General features: G+C 47.4%; 1 protein-coding gene across 1 annotated transcript in view; it reads left to right on the top strand.

Annotated features, from left to right (window-relative positions):
• The first annotated feature begins 1,733 nt into the window (after positions 1–1,733).
• The window catches only part of MYO1F (myosin IF), a 71,358-nt gene continuing 52,489 nt past the window's right edge, over positions 1,734–20,602 (top strand). The window contains exons 1-2 of the mRNA XM_048497177.1: positions 1,734–1,862; positions 18,964–19,101. Coding sequence (XP_048353134.1) covers positions 1,860–1,862; positions 18,964–19,101 — 141 coding nt within the window. The 5' untranslated portion in view covers positions 1,734–1,859. The remainder of the gene's footprint in view (positions 1,863–18,963; positions 19,102–20,602) is intronic.

Below are 20,602 nucleotides of genomic sequence, written 5' to 3'. Positions count from 1 at the left end.
CCCCCTGAAAAACTCAGTGTCAGGCTGCCCCATGAGTTTCGTTTCTTCCAACTAAAGTAAGCTTCTGAAGTGCTTGGTGCCCAGTGAATTACTCTCATATAACTTGTATGATTAAATACAATGGCTTAAAACATCATAAACTATATGTCCATATCATGCTGAAAAATGCACTTTCAATCCACTCTCAATTCACTTTAATGACTGTTTGCAAGTGGATTTTGCCACTGTACAAAGTAAGGCCCTTTCCACACGTCGGCGGAAACAAACCTCCACCGGTATAAATTATGCTGGTGGAGGCTCGCGGACTGCTCACACCGTAGCGTGCGAGCAGCCTGAACTTCCTCCCCTGCCAGAGAGGTGGCTCCGCACAGAGCCGTCTCTCCTTTGGTCCCCTCCACTCACCTCTACTTCCAGTGTCGCTCTTAAGGGCTGGAGGGGCATACCCACCCTACCCTCCAATCTCCAGGGGTCGGAGGGCAGTGTGGGCGTGTCCCTCCAGAGCGACGCTGAAAGAAGAGGTGAGTGGAGGCAACAGGAAAAGTGGCGGCATCCCACTGGTGCAGTTCGCACCACGCCGGTGGGAAGCCACTGCTTTTCAAAAACCTCGCTCGACTAGCGAGGTTTAAAGCAGCAACTTGACACTGCTCCAGGGTGGCGCTGGACAGGCAGGTGGTGCTGGACAGGCAGGTCAGTGGAGACGACGGGAAAAGCGGCGTCTTCCTGCAGGTGCGGTTCGCACCGTGCTGGCAGGAAGACGCTGCTTTTCAAAAACCTCGCACGATGAGCGAGGTTTAAAGCGGCAGCTTCACACCACTCCCCAGGGATGGTGTTTTTGCCATCCCTGGGGCGCTCTATTCCGCTCGTGTGGAAAGGGCCCAAGATCCAGCTGCAAAGTGCGCTGAAAGTGCATTATTCAGCATGTGTGAAAGCACCCAGTGTTTAATCACTGAGAAAATCTGTGATAAGCTGTGCTTGTGGTGTGTCTCTTGGACTCGAGGCTAACATTGTAATCGCTTTTCAATTTAATTTTTTTTAAAAAATAACCCTCTAAATTTAATTTGAGATATTTGGTCATTACCCTGAGATTAAGGAAAAGTGGAAGCAGGAAAAAGCAGTGAATTAATGGGCGATATCTGGTCATCCTTAGTCATCCGCTTTCCCTTGCTTAAGGCTTCCATCCTAGCTGAACTGGAAACTTCCCCATTCCTCCCAGAAACAAAACTTGAAGCTCCTGTGTTCTTTGCACAGCTGAACATTCTGTTATGTAACAGAAGTTCAGCCAATCAGGTTCAGCGTCTCCCCTCCCTCAAGAACAGTGCGACAAACAATCCGGATATTTTCAACTGTCTGTTTTCATTATGACACCTTGAAAAATCACCTTGTCATTGTGCATATTTCCGCTTAAAAAGACCACTTCAAAATGCACCAAAAAAAACCCCCACTTGAATATTACTTTTCTCCCTTCATCATTCATTATGGTTGGACCAAACAAAACAAAAAGAATGTTTTTATGATTTTTGTAAAAAAAAAGAAGTCAACACAGGATTTAAAACTACAGCTCTCGTGTTGTGGGCTACTTCTGCATCCTCTCTGCTTACTACTTACCCGCCCCCATCAGCTCAGCCCCAAAGGAGGAAGTGTGGGATAGCAAGAGGGGGGGTGGATAGAGGAACTCTCCGGAGGCCGTTCTGTGTGGTTGCACTTCTGTCTGTCACGGCTGTCTTTGCAGTGGCAAGTGCAGCAGGCCAGACTCCTCCGTTAGGGCAAAGACATGTCTCCCGAGGGGGCTTGGTGACTCGTTTTGGTTCCTGAGCGTCTTGGTGGCAGTGGGGTGGAGCTTCCCACACCAGAGAGCAGCCATGGTAAGTGCTGGTGGAGCTCAAAGCAGGTGCATGTGTGGGTGCTGCATGTTAAAACTTTGTGATTAAAAAAAACCCAGGACATTCCATTGGCTATTCTATTTTTCTTTTGCTAATGATGGATTTAATTTGGACTCGTGTAGTTGGAACACCCTTTTTTACTTTTTGCATGTTATCTCAGTTCCGGTTTTGGCTGGAAACATTGATTACGGGTAATTAGGAGAGCCTCAATGTTCTCGGGCAGTCTATCCCTCTCCCCTCCCCCAAAACAGAGCAGATGATGGCCATCAAACATTGTTCTTCCGTTGCTGGCATCTCAAAGGTTGGTCGCAGTTGGAACACTGGACTGGATGGACAGTGGTCCAACTATCTCACCCAGCGGTGCCCTGTCGTATATGGGAGACTTCACAAGCACAGCACCATGAAGAGAAAATTCCCTTCGTCAGATGCTGTTTTTGTATTTCCAACATCTAGGTGCATTCAAAGGTATGCTGCCTTTTAATAGGGAGGTTCGGTTTTGAATAATAATTGCCTGTGGCGCACTGAGAGAGCTGTTAGCTGAGAATAATATCCCCAAAAGCTGTCATTTCAAAGGTGCACAGAGAAGGCAGTTTGTGTCCAGATCCTATTGTCCCTTATCCCGGATTTCAGCAACAGATCCAATTTGGCGATTCTTTCAGGATCTTGCAGTCATATCCGCACTATAGAGTTTAACTGGCTTAACCTTCAGTCCTTCTTCCCAGAGGACTCTGGGAAATAATAGTTCTGTGAGAGATTTCAGTCAGCCCCCTGACAGTCATGGCTTCCTTCTCCCACAGCATGCTGGGAATTGCAAAAGGATATTAAAACCAGTATGACTTTTACTGTAGATAAGAGGAATAGATGCTAAAAGAGCGGCTTGGCTCGTACAATTTGTAAAGGGAAGGGGCTACGCTTCCTGCCAACTAACATCTGAAAACTCTTCTGAAATTCTAAGAGAACTGTGTTTGGCGTATGATATTTTGTTTCCCCGTTTGGCGTCTTCCCTGTATAGAGTCGGCATGATATCGGTGGTTATACACATTCCCACTAAAAAAACTGAGTACGGTCACGCATGCTGCAGTGGAAGCTGTACTTCCCACATTTTTAAGCAAATAAGATGCTCCATCAGCATCTAACAATCTTATTTAAGTGCCGCCTTCGTCCAAATCATTATCCCCTGCACTATTAAACATAGTGGGGTTTTTTTTGGGGGGGGGGGAGCATTTATATTGCCCCGGATGGCTATTAGTAAGACTTACCTTTTTCTATAGTTGCTCCTGCCATTTTCTTTCCGGGTGCAGCCACAGAAAAGGTACGTTTTGCTGCTAGCTGTCCAGGGCAATATAAATGCTCTTTTTTTTCAAAGCACTATGTTGAATAGTGCAGGGGATCACGATTTGAACAAAGGCGGCGCTTAAATAAGATTGTGAGACGCTGAGAGAGAATCGGAAGGTGGGGAGGCAGGCGATAGGACCCCGGCGGAGCATTTCACCACAAAGAAGATCCAGGAAGAGAGTGGTGGATTAATTCACACATCTCCTGGGTTATCTGGGTGGGAAAGGGTATAGAGTGTTAGACTTTGATTAGAGTGAGCTGAGTCTAAACCTTTTAATGGGTCTGATAAAGCATTGGCCCTGTCACTTGTTTTTTTGGCCGAAGCGACTCCACAGTGTTGTTGTGAAGCTAAAATGGAGGAGCAGAGAATGCTATTTGGCACTCCAAGGAGGTTAGACGGTATACAGGCTGACCCTCTAATTTAGATTGGAAGTGACGACCCTGTGAAAAGAAATTGGGAAACAGAAAAGAAAGCAGACTCTTGCTAATACGGTGGGCCATTTTGTGGCTTGAATGATGGTTGGAGCTCCCGTGCTATGGTCTTCTGGAGTGGAAGCTACTGCTGTGCTTACCGTATTGTTTGGGACCTCTTTAGAAAGGGACCACAGCGTTTCCGTCATCCCAACGTAAGATGTAGGCCATGGTGAGATTCAAATAATTTAACAACCAGTTCCGGTGGTGAGATTCAAATAACTGGTTGTTTACAAGAACTGTTTTAACAACCGGTTCCGCCGAAGTGGTGCAAACCCAGAGGTGGGATCCAGCAGGTTCTCACCAGTTCCCGAGAGTGGGTTGCTAATTATTTGTGTGTGCCAAGAGGGGGTTACTAATTGGGTCCGCTTTTCCGTTAGAAGTTCCATTAGGTCCAAAAATCATAAAGTCCTGTTGTTTCCTATGTGGCTGGTTAGCGAAGGTAGAAAACGGGATAATTCTCCCTGTGGGGCTGTTTTAAAAACATGTTTTAGAAATATGGTCAAGTTCCTTGTTTAAGGAAAGTATCCTTCTTTTGATTTCTAGAAACAAAATTAAGTATTTGAAAGTATGAAGTATTTGACAGGCAGTCAATTCGAGGAGAAGTAGTTGTTTCTGTTGGCAGTAGACGATAGGACTTGCTATAATGAGTTTAAATGATGGACAGAAAGATACCAGCTGGAAATTAGGAACTTTTTTTTACAGCAAGAGTTTTTTACAGTAACAGAGAAATTATTAATGCCCTGCCCCTGGAATGCCCGGCCACGCCCCCGTCGAGCCCCGCCCATCCCCATTGGTGCTACGCCACTGTTTGAATCCCACCACAAAGGGAACCTGTTACTAAAAATTTTGGATCCCACCACTGTGCAAAACGGCTGAATCCCACCACTGGATGTAGGGATGTCTTGTTAAGGTAGGATGCCCGCCTCTTGGTGGGATCTGGGGATCCCCAGATTTTCAGCTGATCCCCAGATCTCCACAGAGATCAGTTCCCATGGAGAAAATGGGTCCTTTGCAGGGTGGGTTCTAGAGTTGCCAACCTCCAGGTGGGAGCTCGAGTTCTCTCTATTACAACTGATCGCCAGGTGACAAAAATCAGTTCACTTGGAGAAAAGGGCTGCTTTGGCAAGTGGACCCTATGTTATTACCTCCCACTGAAGCCCCTCCCCTTCCCAAACTCCACCCTCCTCAGGCTCCACCCCCTAAATCTCCAAGTACTTCTCAACCCTTCATTGTATCTCACTGACTTCCCTGTCCAGTTCCAAATCTCTAGGGGTTTTACCGACCTAGAGCTGGCCACCTCTACCTCTATCTCTACCCCGCACCCACACCCCTGCTGGTGGCCAGCCGGGGACCTGACGCCCTATTTCAGTGGTGGCGAACCTATGGCACACATGCCAGAGGTGGCACTCAGAGCCCTTTTTGTGGGCACGCGCGCTGTTGCCCCAGTTTGGGCACTCTGCAGTGGCATAGCGCCAAGGGGACGAGGGGGGCGCAATGCACTGGGTGTACGTCCCTGCAGGGGCATGACAAGGGCATTCCGGTGGTGTGGCAGGGGTGTTTGGGGGTGTTCCAGGCGTTCCAGGGCTGGGCAGACAGGGCGTGGCAGGGGTGCAGGGCCCACGCATGCCCCAGACGCAGTTTCCCCTTGCTCCGCCCCGGCACTCGGTCTCTAAAAGGTTCACCATCACTGCCCTATGCCACCATCACACCATCACTCCTACAACAGTGGCGTAGGAGGTTAAGAGCTCGTGTATCTGATCTGGAGGAACCGGGTTTGATTCCCCGCTCTGCCGCCTGAGCTGTGGAGGCTTATCTGGGGAATTCAGATTAGCCTGTACACTCCCACACACACGCCAACTGGGTGACCTTGGGCTAGTCACAGCTTCTCAGAGCTCTCTCAGCCCCACCCACCTCACAGGGTGTTTGTTGTGAGGGGGGAAGTGCAAGGAGATTGTCAGCCCCTTTGAGTCTCCTGCAGGAGAGAAAGGGAGGATATAAATCCAAACTCTTCTTCTTCTTCTTCTTCTTTGCAGTGGTGTAAAGTGTAGTCAAATCATAGCTGGATTTTCATAGTAGTGTTTTCAGGGCAAGAGATGTTCAGGGTGGTTTGCCGTTCCCTGCCTCTGATTGGGTTGGCAGAGTTCAGAGAGACCTGTGATTGGCCCAAAGTTACCCGGAGGGTTTCATGTAACCGGGAGGGGGACCAAACCTGGTACTCCAGATTAGAGTCTGCCACTCCTAACCACTATACCAAGCTGCCTCTGTTGATCTTTACCATTTCCAAATAGATGTAGCATTTCTGAGCGACAGCATGGATTCGTGTGCATTTCACGCTATAGGCCAATGGTGGCGAACCTATGGCACGGGTGCCAGAGATGGCACTCAGAGCCCTCTCTGTGGGCACGCACAAATAGAGTTCGTCATGTGGGGGGGGGAATCGCCCCTCCCCCCACATATCTAGGCTGGCCTGGGCCACTGGGCTCAATTATTAGCATTAAACTTAAGACCTAGTTTTGGGGAAGCAGTGTAGGTAACCCTGTTAAGCGCTGTTAAACCCCACTGATTTTCATGTGAAGAACTAAAGCGTGATCCTTTACCTGGGAGTAAGCTCAGTTGCTGGCAATGGGGCTTGCTTCTGAGTAAACCCTCCTAGGGTCATGATTCACCGGTTGGAAGAGTTGCACGGTTGCTTCAAAGCAAAGCCACCGACTACCACCAAGCTTACTCCTGAGTAACGTACGCCTTGGAGTCAACCATTTTTTTTCTAAACTAAAACCTCAGTATTCAGGTTAAATTGCCGTGTTGGCACTTTGCGATAAACAAGTGGGTTTTGAGTTGCAATTTCGGCACTCGGTCTCGAAAAGGTTCGCCATCACTGCTATCGGCCAAGGCAAACCAAAATGTCTCCCTGTTTTTGTAGTGCTAGCAATGGGAAAATAGCTAGTTAAGGTGGCATAATAGGGTGGTTGGCGGTAAAATGGAAGGGTGCTGTTCACCTGGTGGTTTAACTAAGCAACGGCTTATGTCATGCATTCAGAAACTAGTCAGATATGACTGGAATATGCCCGGTGGTTTAACTAAGCAACGAGTTACGTCATGCATTCAGAAACTAGTTCAGTATGACTGGAAAGGTATTTTAAAAAAACGCCATGAGCAAGTGCTCTCCGTTAAATTTGGGTATTAAACATACTGCTTTACCTTGATATTTGCCAATGTTAACAGTCCCTAAATTGAGAGGAGCATACAAAGTTGCACTTTGCAATGCACTCCCAACAGCCCAGTTGAAGGGCCGCTATTTACGCACTCCTTCAAATCAAAGATTCTGCGACTGTCAGATGAACGTACTTGATTCACACGCACGTGTATTTTTCATTGTCCTAAATATGAAGCAGAAAAGAAAAAGTTCCTGACAAAATACAAAGTTAAATTTGCCTCTTTTCCAAGTTCTTTTTGAATGGTCTGAATCAAAACTGTGTAGTGGATGTGTCGAAGTTCGGTTTTGCAGTCTGTTGTGATCCTTTTTTAAGAACGGCTGTACGGTTTATGGGCTGTTAAAAAATAAACGATGAACGATGTATCTCCCTGATGGCCCTCTCTCCCGCATCTTCTTCCACTCTCTCCTGCGGTTGTAATTCACTTGCCAAAGAGTGATGACCTGCTTTTGATCCCAATCGAGAGGTGGGATCCAGCAGGTTCTCACAGGTTCCCGAGAGTAGGTTACTAATTATTTGTGTGTGCCGAGAGGGGGTTACTAATTGGTGATTTTGCCACGCGATTTCTGCCTTAGTTACGCCCCTCCTCTCAGCAGTAGCGCACAGGACTTGAAGCAGTCTAGCAGGAGGTGCACCGGCGTGCGTGGCAGCCTGCGCCTTCGTGCATTTATTTTCCGCCCAAGGACCGGCGCAGCAGCCGTGTCCTTGCCACAGCCCCGCCCAGAAATGCCCCGCCCCCAGAATGCCCGGCCATGCCCCCGTCGTGCCCAGCCCAGCCCCATGGACGCTACGCCACAGTTTGAATCCCACCACCGTGGGAACCTGTTACTAAAATGTTTGGATCCCACCACTGTCCCAATCCATAGTTCGACAACCACTTCAGAATACAAAGACATGTCCCTCACATGTAGAAAGTTAGCAGCAATGAGCCTTGCTCTTCCCTTGTGAACGTGGTGGGTTTTTTGTATGGAATGACATTCATTCTAGTGGGAAGGAGCGTACCCAAAGGTGGGGCAGCTGCCAGCGTCCAGGATTTCTGACTGCACCTTCACCCATGCAGCAATGGCGTAGTGGCTAAGAGCAGGTGCACTCTTATCTGGAGGAACCGGGTTTGATTCCCTGCTCTGCCGCTTGAGCTGTGGAGGCTTATCTGGGGAATTCAGATTAGCCTGTGCACTCCCACACACGCCAGCTGGGTGACCTTGGGCTAGTCACAGCTCTTCAGAGCTCTCTCAGCCCCACCTACCTCACAGGGTGTTTGTTGTGAGAAGAAGAAGAGTTTGGATTTATATCCCCCCTTTCTCTCCTGCAGGAGACTCAAAGGGGCTGACAATCTCCTCCCCCCCTCACAACAAACACCCTGTGAGGTAGGCGGGACTGAGAGAGCTCCGAGAAGCTGTGACTAGCCCAAGGCCACCCAGCTGGCGTGTGTGGGAGTGTACAGGCTAATCTGAATTCCCCAGATAAGCCTCCACAGCTCAGGTGGCAGAGCTGAGAATCAAACCCAGTTCCTCCAGATTAGATACATGAGCTCTTAACCTCCTACGCCACTGCTGAGGGGGGAAGGGCAAGGAGATTGTAAACCCCTTTGAGTCTCCTACAGGAGAGAAAGGGGGGATATAAATCCAAATCTCTTCTTCTTCTTCTTCTCTCTTGCCATCTGTCTGTACTTATACCTGTCTATAATCATGGAAGGAGGGCATATGGGTGGTTCACACTGGCGACAACTGCGGCAGCAGCATCAGCATCAGAAGATGAAGAGTTGGCTTTTATACCTCACGTTTCTCTGTCTTTAAAGAGTCTCAAAGCAACTTGCAATCCCCTTCCAGTCCCCACAACAGACACCTGAGAGAGTTCAGAGAGAACCGTGACTGGCCCACGGTCACCCAGCAGGCTTCATGTGCAGGAGTGGGAAACCAAACCCGGTTCTCCAGATTAGAGTCTACCACTCTTAACTATTGCACGGCCAAATGCACTGACCAGTGCTCTTGGGGAAAGGGCGTGCAAACGAGTGAGAATTTACAACAGGAAGAAGGATAGACGGCAGGGGCGAACCACCCAGGCATTCAAATGTCCACAAACTGTGGCCATTTAGTCACGTGGGGGGCGGAAAATCACCCCTCTCCTCCTTCTCCCCATGAGTTGTGAGTTGGGGCATGTTCTATAATGTGATGGTGACTTTGAGATGGCCTGGTGCAAAAAAACATTGTTTGGTCATGGGGGGGAGGGCGGCCATCCATACGGGGGGGGGGGCGCTCAGATTTTGCACCGAGCTACATTTCCCCTAGATACGCCTCTGATGGACGGGCAGGTGGGGGCATACAAGTGTGGTGGTGGAAAAGAGGGCAGGAGGAGTTCCTGGTGGTGGGCAGATCGAGGTCCCCCGGGTACAGTCATAAGAACATAAGAAAGAGCCTGCTGGATCAGACCAGAGTCCATCTAGTCCAGCACTCTGCGACTTGCAGTGGCCCACCAGGTGCCTTTGGGAGCTCACAGGCAAGATGTGAAAGCAATGGCCTTCTGCTGCTGCTGCTGCTCCCGAGTACCTGGTCTGCTAAGGCCTTTGCAATCTCAGATCATATCCCTCACATATCCCTGTTTGCCTGGCTCTATCCCTGCATTCACCAGTCCGTAGATGGGTTTACATCCGTCAAAGAGGACTAGGCTCCACATCCGCTACTCATATGCATATCTATGTTGCTGAACCACAAAAAGGCGTGTCCCTTCCTGGCATGAAGCTGCTGTGTGAGATGAGAAATCCTGTCTTACCAGTGAGTGGGGCTGGGGAAGGAGATTGGGGAGCTGTCCCTTGCCTTTGAGGAACGCAAACCCAGAACAGAGACTCATGCAGAGATCCTGTCCCGTGGAGGGATGTTTCACTGTGCTGGGGGGGAAGGGAAAATATGTATCGAGCGATGCACCCTTTGAGAACAGAGTCGGGCATCAGGCCGTGCCTGCGGTGCAGACTTTTGAAACTGTGTCCCGGGAAATGCCGGAGTAGTTTTCGCAACAGCTCCCCACCCCACACACACACAGACACACAGACACACACCCGGTTCCCCTTTCTCCCTTCCCTTTAACTGAAGGGTTTGAGGCCACAGTGCCAAACCTCAGAGGAAATCGCTTCTTGCAGCAAGCAAGAGTTAGAAGATCCCTTGCACGCCGAAGTCGTGGGGCTGAGTCGGGGAGATTTAGGGGGGGAGGGGGTGGCCAACTACCGACTTGTGAAGGTGTGCAATTGACACCTTCACCAGAGGTCAAGACTCTTGAGTGTGACCCCAGATGCCTCCTTAGCTTTGGAGCCTCAGTCACACGTGTTGCTCGCCTGGCTTTTTAGTATCTTCGCCAGATGAGGCTTCCTACCTGTCCCAACTTGTCTTAGCCACAGTGATCCATGCAATGGTCCCCTCTAGTCTGGACTACGACAACTAACTCTTTGCAGGGCTGCCCTTGGACTTGCTTCAGAAACTCCAGTTGGGGCAAAGGAAACACTTCTTCGCACAACGTGTGATTGGTGTTTGGAATATGCTGCCACAGGAGGTGGTGATGGCCACTCACCTGGATAGCTTTAAAAAGGGCTTGGACAGATTTATGGAGGAGAAGTCGATTTATGGCTACCAATCTTGATCCTCCTTGATCTCAGATTGCAAATGCCTTAGCAGACCAGGTGCTCAGGAGCAGCAGCAGCAGCAGAAGGCCATTGCTTTCACATCCTGCACGTAGCTCCCAAAGGCACCTGGTGGGCCACTGCGAGTAGCAGAGTGCTGGACTAGATGGACTTTGGTCTGATCCAGCAGGCTAGTTCTTATGTTCTTATGTTCTTATGTCATCATATTGAATTTATTTCACAACTTTCGCCTTGTAATTTGTCTTACACAGTTGACATTCATGTACCTTTTCCCTCCGTTAGATCTTTTTTTTTTGCATACCCCCAAACATTCTGGTGCATGCCCCAGATGGGGGGAGGAGGACGATGACGAGTTAGGATTTATATTCCCCCTTTACTTTCCTGTAAATAGACTCAAAGGGGCTTACAATCTCCTTGCCCTTCCCCCCTCACAACAAACACCCTGTGAGGTGGGTGGGGCTGAGAGAGCTATGGCTAGTCCAAGGTCACCCAGCTGGCATGTGTTGGAGTGCACAAGCTAATCTAGTTCACCAAATAAGTCTCCACAGCTCAAGCGGCAGAGTGGGGAATGAAGCCTGGTTCCCCAGATTAGAGTGCACCTACTCTTAGCCACTACACCATGCTGGCTCTATAGTGATTAGATCCCTGGAGGAAATCTAAACAAGCATCTGAGTAAAGATGCCCTAGATAGAATGGGACTTCCTTCTGAATAAACAGACATAAGCTTGACACAGCAACTTAGTTCTTTTCTCTCCTAGTTTAATCCACAGTTACCTTCTGTATATAATTGTTGTGACTGAAGAAGGCTTAAGAAGAGAAGAAGAGTTTGGATTGATATCCCCCTTTCTCTCCTGCAGGAGACTCAAAGGGGCTGACAAACTCCTTGCCCTTCCCCCCTCACAACAAACACCCTGTGAGGTAGGCGGGGCTGAGAGAGCTCCGAGAAGCTGTGACTAGCCCAAGGTCACCCAGCTGGCGTGTGTGGGAGTGCACAGGCTAATCTGAATTCCCCAGATAAGCCTCCACAGCTCAGGCGGCAGAGCGGGGAATCAAACCCGGTTCCTCCAGATTAGAAAGTGTTTAACTTACCTGGATTAGCACTACTATTTGATGTTTACACGTGGACAGCTTATCTCCTGACATGGCATCCAGGTGAACATATGGCAAATAGAGCACTTCCAACTTTTGATATTTGTTCATGCTTGAGCATGGCCAGTTTATCTCATGATATGGTATTCAGGTGAGACCCGGCAACAGCAGTACTTCAAGCCTCTGTCATCAGAGCAACACTATTTGGATATTCAAATGTTTTGATCAGGGGTGTCCAACTCTGGCGCTTCAGATGTTCATGGACCACAATTCCCATCAGCCCCTTCTGGCCAATTGGCCATGCCAGCAGGGGCTGATGGGAATTGTAGTCCATGAACATATGGACACCCTGGTTTTGATGATGAAGAAGAAGAAGAAGAAGAAGAAGAAGAAGAGGAGGAGGAGGAGGAGGAGGAGGAGGAGGCGGAGGAGTTTGGATTTATATCCCCCCTTTCTCTCCTGCAGGAGACTCAAAGGGGCTTACAACCTCCTTGCCCTTCCCCCCTCACAACAAACACCCTGTGAGATTCGTGAGGCTGAGAGAGCTCCGAGAAGCTGTGACTAGCCCAAGGTCACCCAGTTGGCATGTGTGGGAGTGTACAGGCTAATCTGAATTCCCCAGATAAGCCTCCACAGCTCAGGCGGCAGAGCTGGGAATCAAACCCGGTTCCTCCAGATTAGATACACGAGCTCTTTACCTCCTACGCCACTGCTACAAGCATTCATACCATCCCAGTTGAGTCAATCACTGGAGGTCTGCTCGATGCTTACCACTGAATTACAAGGATTTCTGTGAAGGGATATTATTCATACAGAGATTCATTATCTTTTGTGTATTTTTTGGGATCCCTTTTCTATCTGTTAATTTGCCCGTGTATTGTATTGTTTTCCATTGCTTATATATTTTGGGTTTTGGGTATTGTGCTTTTAATTATCTCTACTACGGTTCATGGCTTTTATTGCTGTTCTTTTGAGCCAGGCAGAGTAATTTTTTTCTTCTAATAATAACACAGCCTTCCCCAGACAGTGGATGTCCAGGCCCTTTTGGTCTGATTTTGTCCCTCGGGTTTGTGTCCTGTGACAAGCATTGCTTCAAAGGAGTCGCCCAAGATGACTCAGCAGCACTTTCCAACCGAGCACCCTCACAGAATCGGTTTCCTTTTGATTTCGTACTGCTCAGCTTGGAGCTGAAGCGTCAGATTTGCCATTTCCTTCTCTTGCTTTCAGTCCTCGGTGGGGCTGTGGAGAGGCAAGTCTTGCTCTTGTGACTGGTGTTGGTGTGTTCACTTCTCCAGTTGGGGACCGCAGTACCCTTCTGGGTTGGGCTTCGGAAACATCTTGATGCACTGAATTTGGGGCAGCATAGTCCAGTGAAGATGTCTGAGTTTGTAGAAGCATGAGTCCAGCTTGGGGTTGGTAGGACCCCCTTGGCCACTGGCAGTGGCGGAGCAGCAAGGGGACGGTGTGTGTGTTGTGCACCGGGCACACACCTGGGGGCAGAAAATCGCCCCTAGCCCCTCCCCCCCTTTTGCTTCCTATGCGCACATCCCACCCTTCCCACATTTTTTTTACCTGACATTGTTCTCTTCTCTTCTTTCTGAGTACTTTAGGCTGAAAAAAAGCAGCCTCTTCACAGTTCAGGCTAAAAACTGCCTGAGGAACTACACAGTTCCCAGGAGACCTTGGGGCTCATAAGGTCTCCTGGGAAGTATAGTTCTTCAGGCAGTTTTTAGCCTGAACTGTGAAGAGGCTGCTTTTTTCAGCCTAAAAAAGTACTAGAAAAAGAAAAGGAACATAGGTAAGTGTGGGAAGGGAGGTGGGAGGCACCGCGGGGGGCATCACGGGGGCCATGGGGGTGGAAAAGCACATCAAGTACCAGCTGTTTGGCTCCAGCAGCTATACCTCTGGCCACTGACAGGGGATGCGGGGTCGTGTTGCCAGATCCAGACTGGGAATCTCCTGCAGATCTGGGGATGGAGCCAGGAGAGGCCTTATGGGAAGATTATTTCAGATACTTATTTGCTACTAATGATAAGGTAGTTCAGGCTGACACAGATATACAAAAATTGCCACATTGGCCCCCAGTCTCATCCTCTGAAATAAGTAAACTAATTGGTTCACTGAAATGTGGAAAGGTACCTGGTGCTGATTCAATATATCCAGATCACCTAAAAAAGTATATAGAATGGTGGACCCCCATTCTTGCAGCACTGTTCACCGCTATTGACAGAACTGGTGTAATCCCCAAAGATTGGAACACAGCAATTATTGTACCGATTTACAAAAAGGGGTGGAAAAACCTTCCATCAAACTGTAGACCAATTAGCTTACTAAGCACAGTGAGTAAGTTATATGCTAGCGCAATCTACAGTGGAAACTGAGTGACTGGATGATGCAAGAAGGTGTCATAGAAGAAGAGCAAGCTGGGTTTAGAGAAGGCTGTGGATGCCTTGATCATTGTATGATCTTAAATTACTTGATGGCCAAATATGGTCAGACAAAAAGTAAAACCTTGTTATCTGACATTCATTGATCTTAAATCAACCTTTGAAATGATTTGCAGGGTCAAACTCTGGCTGCTTCCCGCATTGGCATGCAATAACGAAGCCTTAGTGGCACAGTTGAAAATATCACGCCCTGGGGTGCTGTTCGCGACAGGAGATACCTGCTGCATCACAGCAGTGCCATCTCTTTGCCCGACCCCGAAGGGCTTAGCAAAGGCGTCGCTTAAAACCTCGGCCATTGAGCTTAGGTTTTGAATTGCATGGCGCCTTTCCCACCAATGCGCGTGCAAACAGCAATTCCTGCAGGAAGATGTCGCTTTCCCCATCTCTTCCCACTGACCTTCCCATCCAGTGCTGCTCTGGAAGTCTGGAGGGATACGCCCACGCTGCCCTCCAACCCCTGAAGGTCGGAGGGCAGCGTGAGCATGTCCCTCCAGCCCTCAAGAGCAGCGCTGGATGTGAAGGTCAGTGGAGGGGGCACCATCTCCGGTTTGGCAGATTTTTGGGGCTGCTTGCATGCTACCGCAGTGAGCAGCAGTCCCCCAAAGCCTTCCACTGGCATAATTTATGCCGGGGTGGAGGTAAGCGCTTCGGCCTCCCGCCGCCATCTTGAGCGGAAACAGCCTCCTGGAAACAAACTGCATAAGGCAACCAACATAAACAGGGTACTCTTATTTTTAATCAAAGCACTTTATGGGAATACCTATATTAAAGTGAGATGTAATCCCCAAGGGCACCTAACTGAGGCCATTAAAGCAAAAAAAAAGGAGTCAAGCAAGGGTGCATTTTAGCTCCCTTACTATTTAATTTTTATATCAATGACGTGATTTCTTACATGCGAAGATCAGATTCCCACTCTCCCAAATTAGTTGATCAGCATATATCAACATTGTTATATGCTGACGACACAGTATTATTAGCGCACACTCCCATTGGTTTTATGATGAGCCTTAAGGGTGTTTGCAGATTACTGTCAAAACTTAGAAATTAATCATGGGAAAACCAAAATTATGGCTTGTGGTGGTGGCAAAGAGATGCAGCATTGGCAAATAAATTCGGCTAGCCTGGAAAAGGTTTGGTCTTATAGATATTTGGGGGTTGATTTCTAGGATAGTAGTCAGAACACCTTGCACTTAACAAAAGCATCCACAAGGGCAGAGATGAGTGCAAATGCTATTAGGAGATTTTTTTTGGAGAAAGGGTGCTTGTAACATCGAAGCCGCCTTAAGACTATACAAAGCTAAATCTTTAACACTGTTGCTCTATGGCACATAATTATGTATTGAGTGCAATAAACTAATAGCTGAAAGAGTTCAGGCAAAACTCTTAAGAGCCATATTTCAGGCTCCGTTACGCATTTCTAATATAGCCATTAGACTTGAGGCTGAAATGGTCACAACTGAGGCCCAAATATGGTTGATGGCCTTTTATTTTGGCTTTGGCTTAGGTTATTTGGTCCAACCAAAGGTCTCCTCTATCTTATTAGTAGGGATCCATTTGTTTCACCGTGGCGTAAGGCCGTGGAAACTAAGCTGAGATCCTATGGTTTAGCTGTAGAGACATTAATGATAACAGGAAATATACAGGCCAGATCATTAATTGAACAAAGATTCGTGGATAATATGAAAGGACCCATGATATAAAATAGGAATCAAGAATGTAATGAGGATTGACAAATCCATTCCTTGAACTATAGGTTTAACACTGATGCTCATATAAAACAGCTAGATGTACTAAACCTCCAAAGAAGTTTTATGCTCATTAGACATTAGACATCCACGGCGGTTTTATTTGGTAAATATAATAAGAAACCGAAAGATGAATGCTTATGTTCATGCCAAGATGGATCCATAGAATCGCTAGAACATCTTATCTTTGTTTGTAGAAATTTAGAAGAGGAAAGAAATTTTTTAATTAACCCAGTGTTATGTAAATATCCTGGCAGGGATAGGAGATCCCTTATTTCAATATTGGTTGCCGGAACAGATGTTGAGGTCACATTGAGAGTTGCCGAATTTGCCTGGAGTATCTGTAAAAGGAACAAAGGTCATTCTTATAATAATTGGTTTTAGCTAAAGTAGTAAATTTGGGCCACTATTACAAGGAAATATTTTGTTATATTGTATCATAGTTGGATTTTTTTCTTTGGTTTTAATACTCTCATTTTAACGTCTACAGCAGTGAACTCACTCTCGATCCTGACCAGCTTGGTTATTGTGGGAGCTGGTTTCAACGTATTTCGCTGGATATTTTCTGTGATCCTGGTCTATGACTGTAAATAAACTTAAGTAAGTGAGTAAAAAAAATCTCCTGGAGATCTGCATTTTGAGCTTGCAAGAGGATGCAAAGATATGATAGAGGTGAGTAATCTGGCACAGAGTCCACCCATAAAGCATCCATTTTCTCCAGGAACAGGTCTGTGTAGTCTGTGAGTGGCGTGCAAGCCACACAGGGACATCTGGGGACATCACCCTGAAGCACCCCTCTTGAGAGATTAAGGTGATTCTCAGTGTGGGATTCTGGTGGGACCTCAGTGGTGGTAAGACAAATGCCATGGGACTGCTTGTCTCCCTTTTTTTAGGAGGATTTTGAAAATGGGGAGTTTTGGCGGGCCTTGGTGACTATTATTTTATTGCTGTTTTTTTTTTAAAAGGTTTTTTTTTTAGAAATGATATCTATATCAAAGATTTTTTATGTTGTACACTTGACCTTGGGATGGTATAAAATCTAACTAACTAACTGACTAACTGACTGGCTGACTAACTAACTGGCAGCTTGTTGACTGACTGACAAACAAACAGAGCAAACAAACAAATGACAAATGACAAACAAACAAAACAAATCCCCACTGCCCCACTGGGGAAAGTGGCCCTGCTTTGGGCAGAGTAGACAGCCTGCCCCATGCCGCCGGCTCTTGCACTGGCTGGAGCTGGCAGCCTGAGAGCCGGAAACCCCTCTCTGCCCCATGAAGGAGGCAGCTGCCTGCTCTGCTGGGCAGAGGGGGGGATGGTGGTAGTGGTGGAGTTTGCTCGGTGCTGCCAACTCTGCTACTCTGGGAGCCGGCAGCACCAAGCAGGGGAGAAACCCCTCAGCCCGGGACACGGGAGCAGGTGGTCCGTGGGGCAGGGGGGGTGGCAGCCTCTGCATTTTCTACCCACCCACCCCATGGGTCCCAGCACAAATTATTTTCATGAGTGTAACCCACAGTGGTGAGATTCAAATAATCTAACAACTGGTTCCGGTGGTGGGATTCAAATAATTTTAATAAACCGCTGTTTACAAGCACCATTTTATCAACCGGTTCTGCCGAAGTGGTGCGAACCGGCTGAATCCCACCACTGATAACATGCTTGCGGAACGTTATGAAAGGCACCAAGTGAACAACAACAAAAATGAAAACAGAACTTTTTATAGCATCCTGAAGATGTTATCATTGTTGCTGTGCGGAAAGGGTCAATGTAAGGAAAGAACCTGCTGAGGCAATCTAACTGGAGGGAGGCAGGCAGGGAATAAAATCTTCATTCAGGGTTTATTGACTGCACCTGAGAGCCAGTTTTACTCTATATTTACTTTATACGTTATATATTTACTTTATATATACAGTTGACCTCACGTAACATTTACACTATTAAATACTTTATTTTCTATTAAATAAACCTTTGCGGTTCATCTCCATCTATGTCTTTTCCAATAAATATCTACAAAATAATGATCTCTATTTACCTCATTTCTAAATGCAGTCTTAATCTAACAGGCTTCCAAGCAAGGAAGGACCTCAGGGAGCCGTGACAATTTACATGCTCCAATCCCACTGGTAAGAGAGAAAGCTTCTGTCCCCCCTTTAGATTTAATTGTGGGCAGTTGAGGTTTAAAGAATCTATAGAAGATCCCAGAGGTGTGGATGGGGCTAGCAAATCATTTGGTTTGAGTTTCCATTTGTACCCCACCCTTTCTCCCTCAAAGTGAAGGCTCACGTGTTGCCTCCCCGCCATCATTGCCACAACAATCCAGTGAGGTAGGTTAGACTGAGAGAATCTGTCATGCAATGCAGAGGTGGGATCCAGCAGGTTCTCACAGGTTCCCGAGAGTAGGTTACTAATTATTTGTGTGTGCCAAGAGGGGGGCTACTAAAATGGTGATTTTGCCACGGATTTCCTTTAGCCTTAGATTAAAGCCCCTCCTTCCCCAGCAGTAAGCTGCAGAACTTGAAGCAGTCTAGCAGGAGGAAGCACGCGCGGCAGCCTTCTGCGCCTGCATTCGCTTCCCTTCATGGGATCGCCATGAGCGGCTGTGTCACTTTTGCCACAGTCTCTGCCCAGGAATGCCCCACTCCCAGAATGCCCGGTCACGCCCCCCATCGCTCCCATGGCTCAGCCTAACCCTACTATTACGCCACAGTTTGAATCCCACCACCATGGGAACCTGTTACTAACATTTTTGGATCCCACCACTGACCCAATGTCACCCAGCAAACTTCCATAGCACTAATAGGGATTCAGACCGGGGTCTCCCACATAATAGTCCAACATTCTTAACCACTACGCCACAGGTGTCCAGGCTTAGGTAACCCTCCAGAAGTATGGATTACATGTTCCCATCATCCCCGCCAGCATCATGCTGGCAGAGGTGATAAGGGACCTGTAGTCCATAACATCTGAGGGCCGCTGAACAGTTATGACATCTATGCACTAATGCCTCATACTCTCTGCTCTTTAGCTGAGAGCAGTTGGGTTCAAAGTCTTCCTATCCCCCTCGCTCCAAAGCCATCGCACTAACTCAATATTCAAGTTCTCCATTTCTTATGTACCAGTTTTCTTTTTCTCTCTGTCATCTCACCACAGGGCAGCAAGGAACGATTTCATTGGCAGAGCCACAACGTCAAGCAGAGCGGGGTTGATGACATGGTCCTTCTGTCCAAAATCAACGAGGACGCCATTGTCGAAAATCTCAAGAAGCGTTTCATGGATGATTATATCTTTGTATCCTTTTGAAAAAAACATGTAATGAAAATTCTGGCCATGCTTCAACTTTCCAAAACTCTTCATCCCAACCTAGAACTGGTCAGCAATTTTTGAAAACAGACCTGTAAGGTAGGCTCGGAATATTCTTTCCATAATTCAGGTGGGGAGGGGCTGAGACTCAGAGAAAGCATCTCTAAAATGAGGGGGAGGCTCAAAGAGACATCAAGCATATTTTAAATATTTTATTTGTTTATTTAAAAATATCACATTAGCCACCTCTGGGTGACCTTTGGGCTAGATCAATGTTCTTCCAATGAGCTCTCTCTGCCCCACCCACCTCACCAGGGTGTTTGTTGTGAGGGGGAAGGGCAAGGAGATTGTAAGCCCCTTTGAGTCTCCTACAGGAGAGAAAGGGGGATATAAATCCAAACTCTTCTTCTTCTTCTTCTGTCTACTTTCCAAAAGTCATGGCAGCTTGCAATATAAATTAGCATTAAATGTGTCTGCATAAAATCCCATCAAGTCGCAGATATTATGGCGATCCTGTTGGATAAGGCTGTGCACATTTTCTAAAAAATTGGGTGGGTTTTTTTGTTCTGAGTTTTAAAAGGCCAAAAATGAAAAATATGAAAAAGTCGAATTCATCAGACTGGTGTGGGGTTTCCCCTTGGCTTGAAAAAGGGGAGAGCCCAATCCTGGAAAATTTCAAACCTTCAAAGTCCACGTGTGTAAGGCTGAACCCACTCAAAACAAAGCTCCATTGGCCAAAAAAGGAACTAACTTTATTGAACCATATGCATCTAGTTGCTGGGGTTCTTGGCAACAGGATTCTTGTCCTCAGTTCCAGTATTTATTTCTATTTCTAAAACCAACAGAAACCAGTCAACTCCCCTGTGACCCCCCTGTCCCCGCTTCCCCATTGGCTCCTTCAGAGTTGCGTGGTTTCAATTGGCCGCAGCCTCCCACTCAGTTTCCCCGCTTCTCTAGTCGAAATGGCGGGAATTGGTGCCTGCTGGGAGTTGTAGTCCTGACAATGTGGGTCTTACAGGGGGCAGGCAGTGCCCATCCTTAATACTAAGCTTGAGCAACCAGCACTGTAGTGACATCACTGCTGTGGTGAGAACCATGTCTCACATCATATCATTTCCACTGGCAACCCCAACAGGGTAGGGCAAGGAAATGGGAAAGATGGCCATCAATACTGGGATACTATCATTTCTGGTAATACCCAGATGTGATGCCATGCCTCGCTAGGAATTGCCAAAAAACTCTATGGTAAAACCATAGAGTTTTTGATGACTCCCAGAGAGGCCTGATAGTGATATTTTTTTTTCTCCTGCTGGCTACTGGAGTACTGGAGGGCACAGCCTTCTGGGGTAGAGAGGTCTCCCACCCCCAGTGACCACTTATCTCCGAACAACAGAGATCAGTTTACCTGGAAGAATCATGAAGTCTAGAATAAAAGGTCCTACAGTGACTAAAGACAGTCTATAGGATTTCTATTTTTCCCATCAAGTAC

Source organism: Sphaerodactylus townsendi, linkage group LG05, assembly GCF_021028975.2.
Source record: "Sphaerodactylus townsendi isolate TG3544 linkage group LG05, MPM_Stown_v2.3, whole genome shotgun sequence".
NCBI lineage: Eukaryota > Metazoa > Chordata > Lepidosauria > Squamata > Sphaerodactylidae > Sphaerodactylus > Sphaerodactylus townsendi.
The sequence above is the reverse complement of the archived record's forward strand: the minus strand, read 5'-3'. Positions and strand labels throughout refer to the sequence as shown.